The sequence below is a fragment of the Giraffa tippelskirchi genome, chromosome X (assembly GCF_054371585.1).
Source record: "Giraffa tippelskirchi isolate mGirTip1 chromosome X, T2T-mGirTip1v1.2.pri, whole genome shotgun sequence".
Lineage (NCBI taxonomy): Eukaryota > Metazoa > Chordata > Mammalia > Artiodactyla > Giraffidae > Giraffa > Giraffa tippelskirchi.
This window is the reverse complement of record NC_137289.1, coordinates 87,975,399-87,992,603: the sequence shown is the minus strand read 5'-3', so window position 1 is coordinate 87,992,603 and position 17,205 is coordinate 87,975,399. Positions and strand designations below refer to the sequence as shown.

General features: G+C 38.5%; 1 protein-coding gene across 24 annotated transcripts in view; it reads left to right on the top strand.

Annotated features, from left to right (window-relative positions):
* TAF1 (TATA-box binding protein associated factor 1) overlaps positions 1–17,205 on the top strand; it is a 72,177-nt gene that overhangs the window by 14,964 nt on the left and 40,008 nt on the right. For 16 of the 24 annotated variants that reach the window (XR_014075944.1, XM_081566212.1, XM_081566209.1 and 13 more), the window contains exons 15-28: positions 1,685–1,885; positions 2,056–2,197; positions 2,575–2,705; positions 3,378–3,458; positions 7,337–7,486; positions 7,667–7,786; positions 8,080–8,255; positions 9,014–9,192; positions 10,655–10,868; positions 11,333–11,498; positions 12,820–13,031; positions 16,182–16,290; positions 16,490–16,588; positions 16,882–17,059. Coding sequence is in view for 23 of the 24 variants with exons in the window: in XM_081566212.1 (XP_081422338.1) it covers positions 1,685–1,885; positions 2,056–2,197; positions 2,575–2,705; positions 3,378–3,458; positions 7,337–7,486; positions 7,667–7,786; positions 8,080–8,255; positions 9,014–9,192; positions 10,655–10,868; positions 11,333–11,498; positions 12,820–13,031; positions 16,182–16,290; positions 16,490–16,588; positions 16,882–17,059 (2,158 nt within the window). In the remaining variant the exon portion in view is untranslated. Of the gene's footprint in view, positions 1–1,684; positions 1,886–2,055; positions 2,198–2,574; positions 2,706–3,377; positions 3,459–7,336; positions 7,487–7,666; positions 7,787–8,079; positions 8,256–9,013; positions 9,199–10,654; positions 10,869–11,332; positions 11,499–12,819; positions 13,032–16,181; positions 16,291–16,489; positions 16,589–16,881; positions 17,060–17,205 lie in introns of all 24 variants that reach the window. The other 8 variants (XM_081566210.1, XM_081566201.1, XM_081566214.1 and 5 more) reach the window with 2 other exon arrangements.

Genomic DNA, 17,205 nt, shown 5'->3' with positions numbered 1-17,205 from the left:
AAAAATTTGTTTTTGCATCTTTTTATTAAAACTGGCTCCTAATTATGTTATTCTATAAGTTAAATTTGAAATAATCTTTTGGAAATACATAGTGGTAAGAAGTCCAAAAACATCTGGGTGGCATAGGGAAGTCAACTGGATTAATAATTTACTATAGTTAATTTATGAATGTTTAATTTGTATGTATAAGATTGGTGTGTTTTGAATATATTAGTTGTGGTCATTTTGAGTATTGAACCACACCCCAGCTATAGTGAAATGGTTTTTCCCCTCTCTGTTCTGATGGGTATAGAAATACCTTCTGGTAACCTAGCTTGTACATACTTTGTTAAGGGAAGGTATAGAGGTCCACGAACGATGTGAGGAAATCTTTAGCACTCTACTACCTTGTTTCCCCCTCACCCCTTCCCCAGTTTATTTCCCTTGGCTGCTGCTGCTAAGTTGCTTCAGTCGTGTCCGACTCTGTGTGACCCTATAGATGGCAGCCCACCAGGCTCCGCCGTCCCTAGGATTCTGCAGGCAAGAATACTGGAGTGGGTTGCCATTTCCTTCTCCAGTGCATGAAAGGGAAAAGTGAAAGTGAAGTCACTCAGTCGTGTCCGACTCTTAGCGACCCCATGGACTGCAGACTACCAGGCTCCTCCGTCCATGGGATTTTCCAGGCAGGAGTACTGGAGTGGGGTGCCATTGCCTTCTCCGATTTCCCTTGGCAGTCTTAACCAATTTAACTGTTCTTGTACCTAGTTTATCCCATTGTTTCTATTGCTTATTCTCTTAAAGCATCTACAAAGCACATTTTTTTTAATCCTTTGCATCTATAGTCCATTTCCACCAGATTTTGAGTATCACCTTCATACTGTTCCTAGAGTTCCTGTCCCTGTAACTTTCTGTTGAAGTTTTCTACCAGTCCCTACCCTTTTGTGGCTACTTTTGTAGTCTCTCAGATATCCTTTTTCATCTTCCCCTGTGACTCTTTTTCCACATTTAGAATTTTCTTTCTACACCTATGTATTGAAGATCCTCCCTCTTTCTATCTACTTTTCTGACTTTTTTGAGAAGTCTTTCCTTAGAATCTTAATGACAGGTTCTTAATGACAGTTTCATCCTCATCTGCCTACCACTTAAACAAGCTCAAATGTTTTTATCCTGCATCTTTAGTTTGTCTTTTTTTAAGCACAGTTTCTAATTCATTAGTTGTTTTTTTAAAATTAATTTACTTAACAAATGTTTTGATTTCACGTATAATGTCAGGGGCTCTGCTGGGGTCTAGGATAAGCAGTATGATACTTTTTAGATTATAAAGTGATTTTCAGATGTAATCTTCATAGTAATCCTGTGAGTATAGGAGTTTTAAGTATCTCCATTTTGTAGATGAGGAAGATTGAGCTCATAGATATTAAGTAACTTATCTGACATCATACAGTGAGCTAGCACAGCCAGTGTCATCTATAGTGTCAAATCCTATAGTTTCCCCACTACTGATTCTTAAAGGTGACCAGTGGGTAAAAAATTATCTGTCTAATCCCATTTGATATTCCATATTTTAATTTGTTTATGTTACTCGATAGACCTTAGATGGCATAATGGGGATGAAGAGCCAACAAGCTTGATTTTCCGTTCTCATGAGTTTACTAAATTTCCAGGGCTTCTCTTTATATTACTTTTGTGTTTTTATTTTTGTTAGGCATTTGAGAACAACCTTTTTCGTGCTCCAATTTATCTTCATAAGATGCCAGAGACTGACTTCCTTATCATTCGCACAAGACAAGGTTACTATATTCGGGAATTAGTGGATATTTTTGTGGTTGGCCAGCAGTGCCCTTTGTTTGAAGTTCCTGGGCCCAACTCCAAAAGGGCCAATACTCATATTCGAGACTTTCTCCAGGTAAGAACGAGAGGATAGGGAGGGAGTCTGGATGTACATAAAAGGATATTTGGATTTGGGGGCATATCAGGGAAGATAAAACATATTACGTGCTTAGCAGGGGAAGGGGCCCTAGTGAGGAATTTTATCCTTATTTTGCCAAATAAAAAAAAATTTGGTATGTTGAACAGGTTTTTATCTATCGCCTGTTCTGGAAGAGTAAAGATCGCCCACGGCGGATCCGAATGGAAGATATAAAAAAAGCCTTTCCTTCTCATTCAGAAAGCAGCATCCGGAAGAGGCTAAAGCTCTGTGCTGACTTCAAACGCACAGGTCATCAGTTATGACTGATTATATGTTCTCTCTGCTCTTTCCAAGAAAGGATTAAGGCTTCCAGTTAAAGGATAAGCATACAACTAATAAAATAGAAAAAAAAAATTGAAGTCATCAAAAGGAGGTAGCAAATCTTCTAATTATGGAGGCTCTGATTGCTAATTTAATTTTGCCGGTCAGGAAATTCAGTTTGATTGTGGATGTCTTAGATGTCAGAAACCTAGCGGCAGGGCTTTGCTTGGCCAGACATTCAGACTGGCTAGGCCTGATACCTTCTGGGACATTGCCTGGTTCAGTCTTGGTTTGCTATTCCTGTTAATGGCAAGGAAAGGGCCTTTGGAATTTCGAATGGTCTCATTTTCTCTTATCTTTTCTAGGCATGGACTCAAACTGGTGGGTGCTGAAGTCTGATTTTCGTTTACCAACTGAAGAGGAGATCAGGGCTATGGTGTCTCCAGAGCAGTGCTGTGCTTATTACAGCATGATAGCTGCAGAGCAGCGACTGAAGGTGAACACTTTCCTTTTAGGCACTACCTATGCCTGTGGGTGTTTTTCAGAGAGATGAGGGTTAAGAACTTTTCTCACTAGCTTAGGAATGATGCATACTAGATGATTACTAATTATTTCAAAAGTCAAACTGTATAAGGTACTCCGTGTATACCAGTTCTGGGGTAAACTACATTGTAGATAAATGCCAGTGGGAAGGCTTAGTGAGGGACTTAGGGAATATTGTTTGCTTTGAAAATGGTTGCTCATTCATTTGGGTGATGGCTTTAATCTCTAGTCTTTGTAAGACAGATGTATAAGCAAGCAAAGTGCTTCTTAGTTGTTTTCCACAGCCTTCCAGGGGGGCAGAGATGTTGATGGTGCTGGACATGTGGTTGGGAGAAGCATAATGTTCTTATTAGGCCAAAATAGGAAAGATCTAGCTGGGGTGGGACAGCACAGTTGTGTCCCACTGAGTTACTGAGTATCTCTGTTCAGCTTCCTCATGGGCCTTAACTCGCCACATATGTTAGCTTAAGGATGTAGAGTGGTGATAGATATACCTAAGACTTGACAGACTTCATTCTCGATGCAAAACTGTGCGTTGGTGTTCTGTACTTGGTATTTGGTGAAGATTGTGCTTTGCATTTTCTAGTTTATCGATTGACTTACACACAGATTTGTCCTCTTCCAGGACGCTGGCTATGGTGAGAAGTCCTTTTTTGCTCCAGAAGAGGAAAATGAGGAAGATTTCCAGATGAAGATTGATGATGAGGTGAGATTTTAATCTTTATTAGTATATCCCATTTATCCTTAAAAAAAAAAAAGGCTTATTGAGATGATTGACATACAGTAAATGGCACATGTTTAAAGTGTACTATTTGGTATGTTTTGATGCATGTTTATACCTGTGAAATTGTCATGACAAGATAATGAGTGTATCTGTCACCTCCACAAGTTTGTGCCTCTTTAAAATCTCTTTCTCCCCTCTCCTCCTTTCTCTCTAACCCTCCCTGTCCTCTGACACCCACTGATCTGCTTTCTGTCACAGATTAGTTTGTATTTTTTAGAGTTTTAGATAAATGGAATCATGCTGTTATATGTACTCTTTTTTTTTAATTGTGGTAAAATACACGTAACATAAAATTTATCATCTTAAACCTTTATGTGTGTAGTCAGTAGTGTTAAGGTACATTCACATTGTTCAGCCAATCTCCAGAAATCTTTTCATCTTGCAAAACTGAAAGTCGACTACACATTAAGTAGTAATTCCCTCTTTTTCCCTCCCCCAGTCCCCTGCAACCACCATTCTACTTTCTGTCCCTATGAATTTTACTACTCTAGGTACTTCGCCTAAGTGGAATCATACAGTGTTTGTTTTTATGTCACTGATTTTTTTCATTTGGTATAATATTTTTAATATTCATTCATGTTGTAGCATGTGTCAGAATTTCTTTCCTCTTTTAGGCTGAGTAATCTCTGATATATATGTACATACACACAAACCACGGAATATTGTTTTGGTTATCCATTTGTACATTGATGGACATTTGTATTATTTCCACGTCTTGGCTGTTAAGAATAGTGCTGCTATGAACAAGGGCATGCAAATATCTCTTCAAGACCCTGCTTTCAATTCTTTTGCATATCTACCCAGAAATGGAATTACTGGATCATATGGTGGTTCTATTTTCAGTGTTTTGAGGAGCCTCCATAATGTTTTCCAAAGTATCTGCACTGTTTTACATCTTGTCAATGATGTATGAGTTCCAGTTTCCTCACACTTTAACCAGCATTTGTTATTTATTGGTTTTTTTGAAAAGGAGTTATCTCAATGGGTGTGAGGTGTATCTCAGTGGTGTTTCAATTTGCATTTCCCTGATAGTTAGAATCTTTTCATGTGCTTGTTGGCTGTTTGTACGTCTTATTTTGAGAAACATGTATTCAAGTCCTTGCGCATTTTTGAATTGGGTAGGTTGTTTTTTGTGATTGAGTTAGTTGTAGGAGTTACATATTCTAGATGTTAACATCTTTTTAGGTGTATGTTATGCAAATACTTTCTCTCATTCACTTCGTTGTGTCCTGTGATGCAGAGAAATTTTACGTTTTGATGTTGTCTAGTCCAGTTTACCTAATTTTACTTTTGTCCCTGTGCTTTTGGTTCCACATCTAAGAAATCACTGCCAAATCCAGTGTCAGGAAGCTTTTTCTCTGTTTTTTTTCTTCTAAGAGTTTTACATTTTTAGTTCTTACATTTCAGTCTTTGACTCATTTTGAATTAATTTTTGTATATGGTATAAAGTAAAGGTCCATCTTTATTATTTTGTATGTGAGTATTCTGTTTTCCCAGTATCATTTGTTAAAAGTATACATTCTTTCTTGTCTGTGATCCTCACTCTAATTATGCTGAGATTCATCCAGATGGTTGTGTGTATTAATAGTTTGTTACTCTTATTGCTGTATAATATTCCATAGTATGGACATACCACAGTTTGTTTAATCACCTGTCAAAGGACATTTTGGTTGTTCCCAGTTTTTGGCTATTATGAATAAAACTGCTATGAATATCCATGTATAAATCTTTATATGGACATATGTTGTTTTTTTTTCCCTTGGGTAAATATTTAGAAGTGGAATTGCTGGATTGTATGGTAGCTCTGTTTTACCTTTGGAGGAACTGCCAGACCTTTCCACAGTGGCTACACTGTTTACATTCCTACTAGCAGTGTATGAGCATTCCAGTTTTTCCACATCCTTGTCGACACTTGTTATTTTCCATTTATTATTATTATTGCCTGCCTATAGTGGGTGTGTCATTGCAGTTTTAATTTGCATTTCCCAGATAGATAAAGATGTTGAGCATCTTTCTATGTGCTTATCATCCAGTAATCTTCTTTGGTTGAGGATCTATTTTATCTCTTGGCCATTCTTATTTTTAACTAGTTGTTTTCTTCTTGAATTTTGAGAGTTCTTTATGTATTCTGCGTGCCAGTCCTTTATCAGGTATATGATTTACAAAGATTTTCTCCAAATCTAAGGCTTGTCTTTTAATTATCTTAGCAGTGTCTTATGAAGAGCAGAAGTCTAACTTATAAATCTTCTTTGATGCTTACGGGTTTTGTGTCAGGTCAAAAATTTTATCTAATTCAAAGTTGCAAAGATTTATTCTTATTTTCTTCTGGGGGTTTTATTGTTTTAGATCTTAGGTTTAGATCCATTTTGAGTTAATTTTTGTTTAGGGTGCAAGGTATAGATTAAGGTTCATCTTTTTGCATATGAATGTCCAGTTATTCTAGTACCGTTTGTCAAAAAATTAATGGATCTTTTAAAACAAAAGTTTGATCATATCACTCTTGCTCAAGGACTTCCTTTGGGTCCTCATTTGTTTTAGGAAGTAATCCATAACATGATTCACAAGGCTCTATGTGATTTTGGTCTTGCAATATAGCTCTCATCTCCTCTCATCTGTCACTGACCATCTTATACTCTTAAGCTCCAAACATAATAAAGTTCATTCAGTTCTCTAAATTTATTTCTGCTGCTTTCTAGGATTTTGCAACCGTTATTCCCTCTGCCTAGAATATTTCCTCTCCACTCTATCATCTGACCTTCATCTGCAAATTATATTCTTTTGGAACCTTTCCCTGACTCTTGCCCTCACTCCCACCCTTCATTCAGATTGGATCACCATCCTTTCCTTCTTTGTATACATATAGCACTTTTTACTTTCCTATCATGGCACTGATCATGCAGTATTGAATTTGGTTGGTTTATTTGTCTCTCCTTCACTGACATTAGGCCCTTGAGACAGTAGTGCTTGACATGTAGATATTCAATAAATGTTTGTTAAATGAGTGGATGCTTGTCAGTGAGGTCAGGCAGAGTGAGTAAAGAAGCATTGTTGTATGTACTGTACTTTTGAGGTTGGAGTGAACAATGAGTGGATGTCAGAATTTCCGAAATGAAAGATTCTTTTGAACGACCTTCAAGATTGCATCTCAAACAGAGAATTGGCCACTTTATAGCTAGCTAGTCACGTATACCCTTTTCTGGTCTGTTTGGACAAGCACATTCCCGTTGTCTTAACTGCCTGCTTATTTTATGTGGTCAATAAACACCATTTAGGGTTCTAGGAGAGGACAGGTCTTTTTGACCAAACCTGTGGCAGAGGTGGAATACACTTTGGTTTATTGCTGCTGAGATTGGGGCCAGTACTTTGTAGAGCATGTTTATCATCTAATTGGGAGAGTATGTATATGGGTCATTCTAAAGAAGGTGTTTGAGCAATTAGACAATCAAATGTGGTCATCAGTCTAACTTAACACTTTGAAAATCATGAGGGTGGGGACAACACTGTCTTTGAGAACTCTCAGTCAAACCCAAGGGATATGGGGCTGAAGAGAGGGGTACCACTTTTCCACATATTCCTACTTACAGTGACTGAGACTTTGGCCTCTTATTTATTATCATGATTTAAGTACCATAGAAAAGAACAGGCTGTGTCCTAGGCAGCTTTATGTAACTATTGATCTCTGTGAACAGTTTAAGAAAGCATCAGATTGTACATTATTGTTATTATCCCCACCTTCTAAGTGTGGCTAGACATAGAGCAAATGTTTTTCACCACCCCCTGAATCTTTTTTCATATCTCAGGTTCGCACTGCTCCTTGGAACACCACACGGGCTTTCATTGCTGCCATGAAGGGCAAGTGTCTCCTGGAGGTGACTGGGGTGGCAGATCCCACAGGGTGTGGTGAAGGATTCTCCTATGTGAAGATTCCAAACAAACCAACACAGCAGAAGGTGAGACTGTCTGAATTTCTGGAAGGTGAAAAATCACCTGGAGGAAGAAATAGAGGTTAAGGAATGGAGATGAATGAGTGGGGATCTGGGAAGCCATGGAAATGTTAGCAGTATATCTTAGATGCCTACTATAAAGAGTTAAGCTTACTAGGATTCTTCCTTGTTTTGTTTCTGAGGTAGGATGATAAGGAGCCTCAGCCAGTGAAGAAGACAGTGACAGGAACAGACGCAGACCTCCGTCGCCTTTCACTGAAAAATGCCAAGCAACTTCTACGTAAATTTGGTGTGCCTGAGGAAGAGGTAGGCATGGAAGAGGAAAACTTAGAGGCTCCTTGGGGCTCTTTATAGAGAGGGGAAAGCTTGGAGGCAGATATTAGGAACTATCTGGAGAATTTTGTAGTTTAGGTTGTGGTAGACTGAATCTTAGAGACTTCTTCAGGAGTTAGTTTTCTCAAAGCTTTCTGTCTAACCTGCTTTGGGTGATTGTTTGTTTGTTTGTTTTTTTTTTTTTGATCTAGCTCTCTAACCACGTGCCCTAGTTTTTTCCTTTGAAATCTCTGAATGATTTGTGTGTGTGTGTCTCTCTCTCGTAGATTAAGAAGTTGTCCCGCTGGGAAGTGATCGATGTAGTACGCACAATGTCAACAGAACAAGCCCGCTCTGGAGAGGGACCCATGAGTAAATTTGCCCGTGGATCAAGGTTTTCTGTGGCTGAGCATCAAGAGCGTTACAAAGAGGAATGTCAGCGCATCTTTGACCTGCAGAACAAGTGTGTTGTTTTAGTACTGCAGAAAATCTAAGCTGGAAAGGGGAGGGGTTCTCAGACATTATTTTATAGGGGAGAGAAGGTCACCTAGAAATGTGACTATGTGGTCAGGTATCTGAGATTTCAGGGTGATATCTATTCATGATAGTGCTGTGGTACCTACTCCCTTCAAAAGAATAGGCAAAGTTTTTGTTTTTTTGTTTGTTTTGCTTTTTAAAATTTTTTATTTTGTATTGAGATATAGCTGATTAACAATGTTGTGATAGTTTCAGGTGAACGGTGAAAGGACTCAGCCATACATATACATGTATCCATTCTTCCCCAGACTCTACTCCCATCCAGGCCTGGCAGAGGTTTTCAGTGGCAAGAAGAGCTAGGTTCCATGGAAAATCTTGTGGCCTACTTGAGCCTGGCAGCCATTAAAGTGGTGATAGGGGATTGTGGGGTTTTTTTGGAGGCTTAGTGTTTAGAGGATGATAATGCCCTATTAAAAATGACCACTATGCTGATTTTTTCCAAGAATTCTGAAAGAGTTGCTATACTGTTTCATATTTTGAATTTGCCTCGTTGACTGAACTTCTAGGAAAACTTTTGTAGAGCTTTTCTGTTCAGGGTCCCATGTCTTAGTGGATTTTGAATATTTCTCTTTTAAGGTTGATTTCTCACTTTCCTACTCTTGCCTAAACTAAAACTGTTTCTTAGCTTTTTTTAAAACTTATGTTTTCCCTTCTTTTTAATTTAACATTATTTTGTCTTTTTAGAGTTTTGTCATCAACTGAAATTTTATCAACTGACACAGACAGCAGCTCAGCTGAAGACAGTGACTTTGAGGAAATGGGAAAAAATATAGAGAACATGTTGCAGAATAAGAAAACCAGCTCTCAGCTGTCACGTGAACGGGAGGAGCAGGAACGGAAGGAACTACAGAGGATGCTACTGGGTGAGGGTAGTGACTTTACAGATAGACAAAAAAAGAAAGATCGAAAAATTGTAAATAATGCTCACTAATAACTAAGGTAAAGATAGAGGCAGGAGAAGTAGGAGATGAGTATAGAAAAGCCCATAGATGAAGTAGAGAGATTGTGCAAACTGGACTTCAGGTAGGTCTGTGGGGCACAAATTGAAGAGATGCTGCCAGTCCGCTACTGCCTTTGTTTGTATCAGGCCTGGCCAAACCAGGACTATCAGTGCTGTACATCACTTGAGCTTTCTGGGCATTCATCCTAGAGGGTAAGAGTTTTTAATACAGAATCCGTGGATGGATTTGGGGGTTGTTCATGAACTCTCTGAAATCACATGTAGAAATCTGTACAGGTGTAATTTTTTTGAGGAGAAGATCCATGGTTTTCAGAAGATTCTCAGAGAAGTCTTAGATTCTAAAAAGAGTTTAAAATCACCAACCCTAAATTGCATAAACTGAGGGTGGGGATGATGAAGGCCTGAACTGGTTTGAGATGTGGTCATTGGGAAAGAAAAAAGGAGAGAGATCAAAATGACGTTAAGGGTTCACTCTGGCTTGCTATAAGGATGGTGGTACCATTGATGAGGGTAGTACATTTCAGAAAAAGAAGCAGGTTTAAGAAGGAAAGGTATAATATGTGGATTTTGAGGTCCTTATGACACTCCCCAGTATAGATGTCAAACAGGCAATTGAGAACTTGGATGTAGATACTGAGAGGATAAAGGCTGAAGATGAATGTTTTAAATGACTAAACTCACAGTAGTCTTTCCTTTATTTTCCCTTTGTAAAAGCTTTGTGTGATTTGGTTGTTCTGACTGCTTTGTAAAGATGTGATAAAGCCTTTCCTCGAATGTGGTCTTAGACCAGCAATGTCTACATCATGTGGAAGCTTGTTAGAAATGCAGTCTCAGGTTTCACTTCAAACCTACTGAATTAGAATCTGTATTTTAACGTGATCCTCAGATGATTCCTGTTCATTCATATTAAAGTTTGAGAAGCATATTCTAGGGCTTAAAACTCTGGAGTTTTTCTGTGGTGTCATTTCTGCCCACCACACTCCAGCCCCCAGCCCCGCCATCCCTGGTGCTTGGGTGCTTTTCTATAATGTGATCATCAACTACTTCCTGCTTGGACTTTGCTTTTGTGCATTTGTTCAAAGAAATCAGAATATAGCTACTGCTTTGCTGTCCTCCATATGACAAACGTGTTTCTTTGAGATCCTCTCAGAACTTTCTGTACTTATAAAAATGGGACCATTAAGAGTGATAAGATGAAGTCAGGAAAGGACAACTAGTGTATCCTTGGGGCTGGTGGTGACTTTGATGCTTTCTATAAAACAATAGTTCTGTGGCATGTTGAGTTTTGGGGTCTCCACTCAACCCCAAGAAAATAGCCATTTAGGTGGTAGGAGGACTGTGTGGAAATCTTTTTCTCCTTGCAGCAGCAGGCTCAGCAGCATCAGGAAACAATCACAGAGATGATGACACCGCTTCTGTGACAAGCCTTAATTCTTCTGCCACTGGCCGTTGTCTCAAGATTTATCGCACGTTTCGAGATGAGGAGGGGAAAGAATATGTTCGCTGTGAGACGGTCCGAAAGCCAGCTGTCATTGATGCCTATGTGCGCATACGGACCACAAAAGACGAGGAATTCATGTGAGTTTGACTCCCCACTTGCCAGTGTGATAAGGAGAATGATAATTATGGGGAAGGGGGTGAGGATGGATACTTGAATTTTAGTGACAAGATTCTGCACAGCTGTCCCTGTAAGTCTGTGTTAATTGAGAACCATCTTGCCTTTAGAACTTTGGGTTTGAACAGAGCCAGATCACAGAGAGAATCCCCAATTTGCTATAAAATAAAGGCATGTTTTAAGTTCTCTCTGGGTCATTTGTGTTTTTGTTGGTTGGTTGGCAAAAATCTTAGGGACTCCTCAGGGCTCCTCGTTCTGTGAGAGGTACCTCTCTGCACATGGAAGACTGATGAGCAGGGTAAGTGGGAATGCCATGTTGCCTCTTTTGTTTCAGTATTACTTTAGTTCTGAGATGTTTATTATCAGGACAGTATTCTTGGTTTTAAGTTTGCTTATGGATCTGTGAATTTTTTTCCCCTTTATATAGTCGAAAATTTGCCCTTTTTGATGAACAACATCGAGAAGAGATGCGAAAAGAACGGCGGAGGATTCAAGAGCAACTGAGGCGACTTAAGCGAAACCAGGAAAAGGAGAAGCTTAAGGGTCCTCCTGAGAAGAAACCCAAAAAAATGAAGGAGCGTCCTGACCTAAAAGTAAGTAGAGTGTAATATGATCATAACTAACAAAGCAGAGAAAGAAAGCATACCTTTTCCCTTAGCTTTTGGCATCCTCCCTTACTGGGAATGAAGGCAGTTTTATGGAAAGCTAGTTTGAACTAATGTGGCCACTTGGGTGTTATAAATGCTATTACGACTGGAACTGACAATACCAGATTTAATCTGGTGTCATTGGGTGTCATTTTATGCTTCATCCATCGAAAATATTTTCTATGAGTTGAGACAGTTGTGGTGGATTTTTTTGACATGTATATTTATGTACATACGTAGACACATCTTGTTTTTAAATTGCATGTATTAAAAGCAGTGACTGAGAAAACATACAGTACAGGTTGCTTTGCATAATTTAGGTATCACTGTGCAGTGTAACGTGCATCACAAAATGAGGCAACTGTGGTACAGTGGAAAGAGCCGTGGACTTGGAAACAGAAGATCTGGGTTCAGGTTCTTGTTCTGCCATTTAGTAACTGTGACCATAACCTCTGCAACCTGTTTTTTCTTCTTTAAAGTGATACCTATCTCACAGTGGTATTGTATTAAGGAATGTAATACATGGGAGGCACTTTATACCTGGTAAAATTCTCAACAGATGTGAACTGCTGTTAACATGTACTGAGCTCATTAAGTATTCTAATGTTTCTTGTATGTGATATTATGTGATACAGTATTGATCCCATTTTACAGATGACAGTGAGGATAGTTGCACAACTAAGATAGAGACTTGGTTTTTTGTTGTTGTTTTGGCTTTTTTTGTGTGTGTGGAGTGGTTTTTTTTTTTTTTTTTTTTTTGGCTACACTGCACTGCCTGTGGGATCTTAGTTCCCTGACCAGGGATTAAACCCAGGTCCTCTGCAGTGAGAACACAGAGTCCTAACCACTGACTGCCAGGGAATTTCAAGAGACTTAGTATTATTAAGCCTTTTCCTTGATTCTTGGAATATACCTATTCTGGCTGCCTGTGCTGCTGAATGCAGCCTTGGGCTTCCAATAGCCTTTCTTCTGCATATTTAATGTTTTCATAGTTTATAACTTAAGTTGGGTTAAAAATCCTGTGCCTTTTCTTCCTCACTAGATTTTTAAAGTAATGTTCAGTCTCTGGATTTCATTTTGTTTTTAATGTGTCATTTCCATACATGTACTTTTGTTTGGTGGCTTCTGGTTGAAAGGTGTGTAACCAGTCTATGAGAATAAAAGTTCTGGGCCTGCCTTTTTTTCTCTTCTGCTTTCTGTGTATTTCTTAAAGCTAACGTGAAGAAACCTGCTTACCTCTGACATGTTGATACTTTTCCTTTTACAGCTGAAATGTGGGGCTTGTGGTGCCATTGGGCACATGAGAACAAACAAATTCTGCCCTCTTTATTATCAAACAAATGCTCCCCCTTCCAACCCTGTTGCCATGACAGAGGAGCAGGAGGAAGAGTTGGAAAAGACAGTCATTCATAATGATAATGAGGAACTTATCAAGGTTGAAGGGACCAAGATTGTCCTAGGGAAACAGCTAATTGAGAGGTAAGAGCAGTGGGAGAGATCTGTTGGAGGTTGGCGATATTGATGGGGGGCAGGGGTGGATGTGATGTGTTCTCTGAAGTGGAACTGAGGACATAGGAACTTTAATGGACTTTCCTCAGTAATTGTTGCCAGTAATGGAAATTACAGTCTTGTAAAGCACTCATTAGGCTCCACCGCCTACTTGCCCTTGGGCATGCTACTCAACTTTTCTGAGTCTTAGTTTCCTTATTTACAGAATAAAATCACCCTTTCAAGGGTAGCTATGAAGATAAAATGAAGGAGACTATATAAACCAAGTAGTACAGTACCTGGTATATACTAGATGCTCTTCCTGTTCTAATTCCAGGCACTTGTAATATTTGTAAGGTCCCTGATCTCAGATGTTCTGATAATGGACCAGCCAAACAGATTGAGGAGACAGACTGTGCTTATACTTACCTAGCCCTTGTCCTCAGAGACTTTGATAATCAAGTAGAAAAGTTTTTATTATTTTAAATTCATTTTTTACAGTGTTGTATTGGTTTCTGCTGTACAACGAGAAAAGTTTTTAAATTAAAAAAAAATCCCCCCAACTTTTTAGTTTGAAAATTGCAAACCTACAGAAAAGCTGAAGGAATAATACAGTATGTTTTTTCTCTAAATTCACCAACCATTAACATTTGTCACATTTGTTTCATCTTTATATATCTAAAACATTTTCTTTTTTGCTGAAACATTTGGAAGTTGTAGGCATCATGACATTTCTCTCAAATTCTTTAGCACACATCTCCAAAGAATAAGGACATAACAAACATGATACTTGGAGAAGGAAATGACAACCCATTCCAATATTCTTGCCTGGAAAATCCCATAGATAGTAGAGCCTGGCAGGCTATAATCCATGGGGTTGCAAAGAGTCGGACATGACTGAAGCGACCTAGCATGCACAAACATGATATTATTACTACACCTAAGAAATTTAACATTAATTCAGTAGTATCTAATATTCAGTCCTTATTCAAATTTACCCAGTTGTCTCAATATTCTTTATTGCCTACACTCCACTTCCATTCAGGATCCAATTCCAGTTCAAACATTAAATATTTTGAATCTCTCTTAATGTAGAACTGTCTCCCCACCTTGTTTTTCATGACATTGAATTTTTTGAAGAGTCCAGGCCAATGGTCTCATAAAATATTCCACATTCTAGATTTGTCTGTTTTTACATTGATTATATTTATCTTTGGCAAGATTGCAGCAGAAGTAATATTATGCATTTACTGCACCACATGAGATAGCATATAATGTCAGGTTTCCTCAGTATTTTGATCATCTTATTAAAGTGGTAATACTCAGATTCCTCTATAATAAAGATATTTTTTTCCATTGTAATTAATTTGTGGGTGAATATCCTGTTCTCTTACAATATTTCTCTCAATAGTTTTAACATCCATTGATGATTATTACCTAACTCAGTTATTACATAGGGGGTTGCTTAATTGTTTTTCTAATTCTATCATTCTTTACACTAACTGATATTCTGTAAAGCAGGACTTCTCCCTCTTTTTTGAATATTACTATGGATTCTGAAATTCTTCCTTTTGTAAACTATATTAAAATCTGTTAACATCATTATTAATTTGGATGCCCAGATTGTCCCAGATTTGATCCCTTCAAGCCAGAACCTGTGTCCTTTAGAAATGAACCTATAAATTTTGAAAACTTCTTTGCTTTCTGGCACTAGATATCAGGCTTTTCTTGAAATTTCTCAGTCCCAGACCCGGAATCAGCCCTTTTTCAGGGAGTCCTGGTTCCTTTTATTGGTGAGTAGTATTTTGGAACCAATATCTAGGTGTTAGGTATGCCCATTGCCACTGAGATGTCACTGCTTCTAGATTCTTAGTAGATAGAACTAGGAAATATACAAATATTGTAAGTCACAACCTCATATCAATACTTCGAATACAAATTATATCTATAGATTCTTCCTCATCTTCTTCTTTTCTTTTGTTTTTTAGCTGTAGTTTGCATTTTATTTTTAGCTCACACTTTTTAGGTTCTTGATTTAATTAAATCAGTGAAAACATTGTATCACTTCTATTTGTACATCACTAAGTTTTATTCTTTTTCTATTTTATATTTATATCCTCTTTGGTTCCCAGCATCAGTGTGTTTATACATTTGCCCATCCTGTGATATGTTCAAGATAGTTTGAGAATTTGGAGAAGGAAATGGCAACCTACTCCAGTATTCTTGCTTGGAAAATCCCATGCACAGAGGAGCCTGGCAGGCTACGGTTCATAGGGTCGCAAAGAGTCAGACATGACTGAACAACAGAGCACACATACTACTACCAACAGCAAACATGTAGATTCAAGATATTTTCTGTAATTTGTTGTCCTTGGATTATATGCCACTGGAGTTGTACAGTCAGGGTATTACATTCAAAATACATTTATTTTTTGAGTATGTAATTTTTAATTAATTTAATATGTAGTTATATTCATTTATTCTGTTTAGATTTGAGAATTTTTTCCTATCCTTGTTAATTTATCAACATCTATAGTAGTCACGTTTTGAAGCACATTAGAAAAAGAAAATATAGTATCTTGATCTCATATGATTAAAGGGAAGCAGGTAGTTGGGCTTTTAATGATTGAGGGGAACTCAAGCTAGTTTTTTCTCTTCTTTTCAGCCACTCCATGTGGCATCCAGGATCATAGTTCCCCAGCCAAGGATTGAACCCATGCCTCCTGCAGTGAAAGCATGGAATCCTAACCACTGGACCACTAAGGAAGTCCCTAGTTTTTCTTCTCAAACAAGCTCTAATTTCTTCCTTGTTTCTGTTCTGAATAAGTTAAATTTCCTAGCCCTTTTATCCTGAGATAGAATGTTCGAGATGGAAAGATTCTTGAAATTCCTTTAGCCTAGCTCCTTTATCTTCCAAGTAGGAAACTGAGAAACTTGTGGCTTGCCTAGTTCTTTGTTAATTTGGAGATACTTTGAGGTCTTGCCAGATCTGAGCTTTAGGATGTGGGTGTCTGGCTTTAGTTTGGCTTTTTCCTCCCCAGGCTCATGCTCAGGTACTTTGGGCTTTTTCAGTGTGGTTGCTTTTTTTCTGGGGGCTAGAAATAGGGACTGCATGCTATGAAAGTGTTATGATTATTACAGTGCAGATGAGGTTCGCAGAAAATCTCTGGTTCTCAAGTTCCCTAAGCAGCAACTTCCTCCCAAGAAGAAACGGCGAGTTGGAACTACTGTTCACTGTGACTATTTGAATGTGAGTATCTGCATTGCTGCTTTCTGACTAGATGGGATTCTCATTAATTCCCCCAGTCCTCTAAGCTGTGGCCCTGATATAGCCTTAGATTCTCCCTGTGGTGTTGCCTTGAGAATTTCTTGTACTGCTCATTACAAGGTTTCCAAAATGTATTTTTTTTTAATTTAAAGAAGCATTCTGATATTTTGTTTCTCCTTAGAGACCTCATAAGTCCATTCACCGGCGCCGGACAGACCCCATGGTGACATTGTCATCCATTTTGGAGTCTATCATCAATGACATGAGAGATCTTCCAAATGTGAGTTCACTGCATTCAGGTCTACAGTATGGATGGCAAGGCCCTTTGTTCTGTCTGATTTCAGATAGAGGGCAGTATAGTCTAAGAACCTCAAACTCCTTATTCTTTGGGATATAGTTTTTTGTTTATTTTTTAACAGTTAGTAAAGGAAACAGTCAGACCTACTCCATATAGACAGATTCCTTTGAGAGTTGATGGCCAGGTAGAGACAGGTAAGATGTGAGAGAGTCTTGAGGAATTGGTTATGGCAAGTGTTCTTTGCTCATGGATGGTGCTGGCTCTTGTTTGCACAGACATACCCTTTCCACACTCCAGTCAATGCAAAGGTCGTAAAGGACTACTACAAGATCATCACCCGGCCGATGGACTTACAGACACTCCGTGAAAATGTGCGTAAACGCCTCTACCCATCTCGGGAAGAGTTCAGGGAGCATTTGGAGCTAATTGTGAAAAATAGTGCAACCTACAATGGTAAGAATCACCTGTCTTTGACTGCAAAGGTCACCTTTCAGATCCTTATTTAATTCCTAACTAGCCCTAAATTCAGACTAGATTGGACTGATGGAAAGGACCTACAATGTATTAGTGAATTTGAGGGTTATGAAAATCAGGCAATG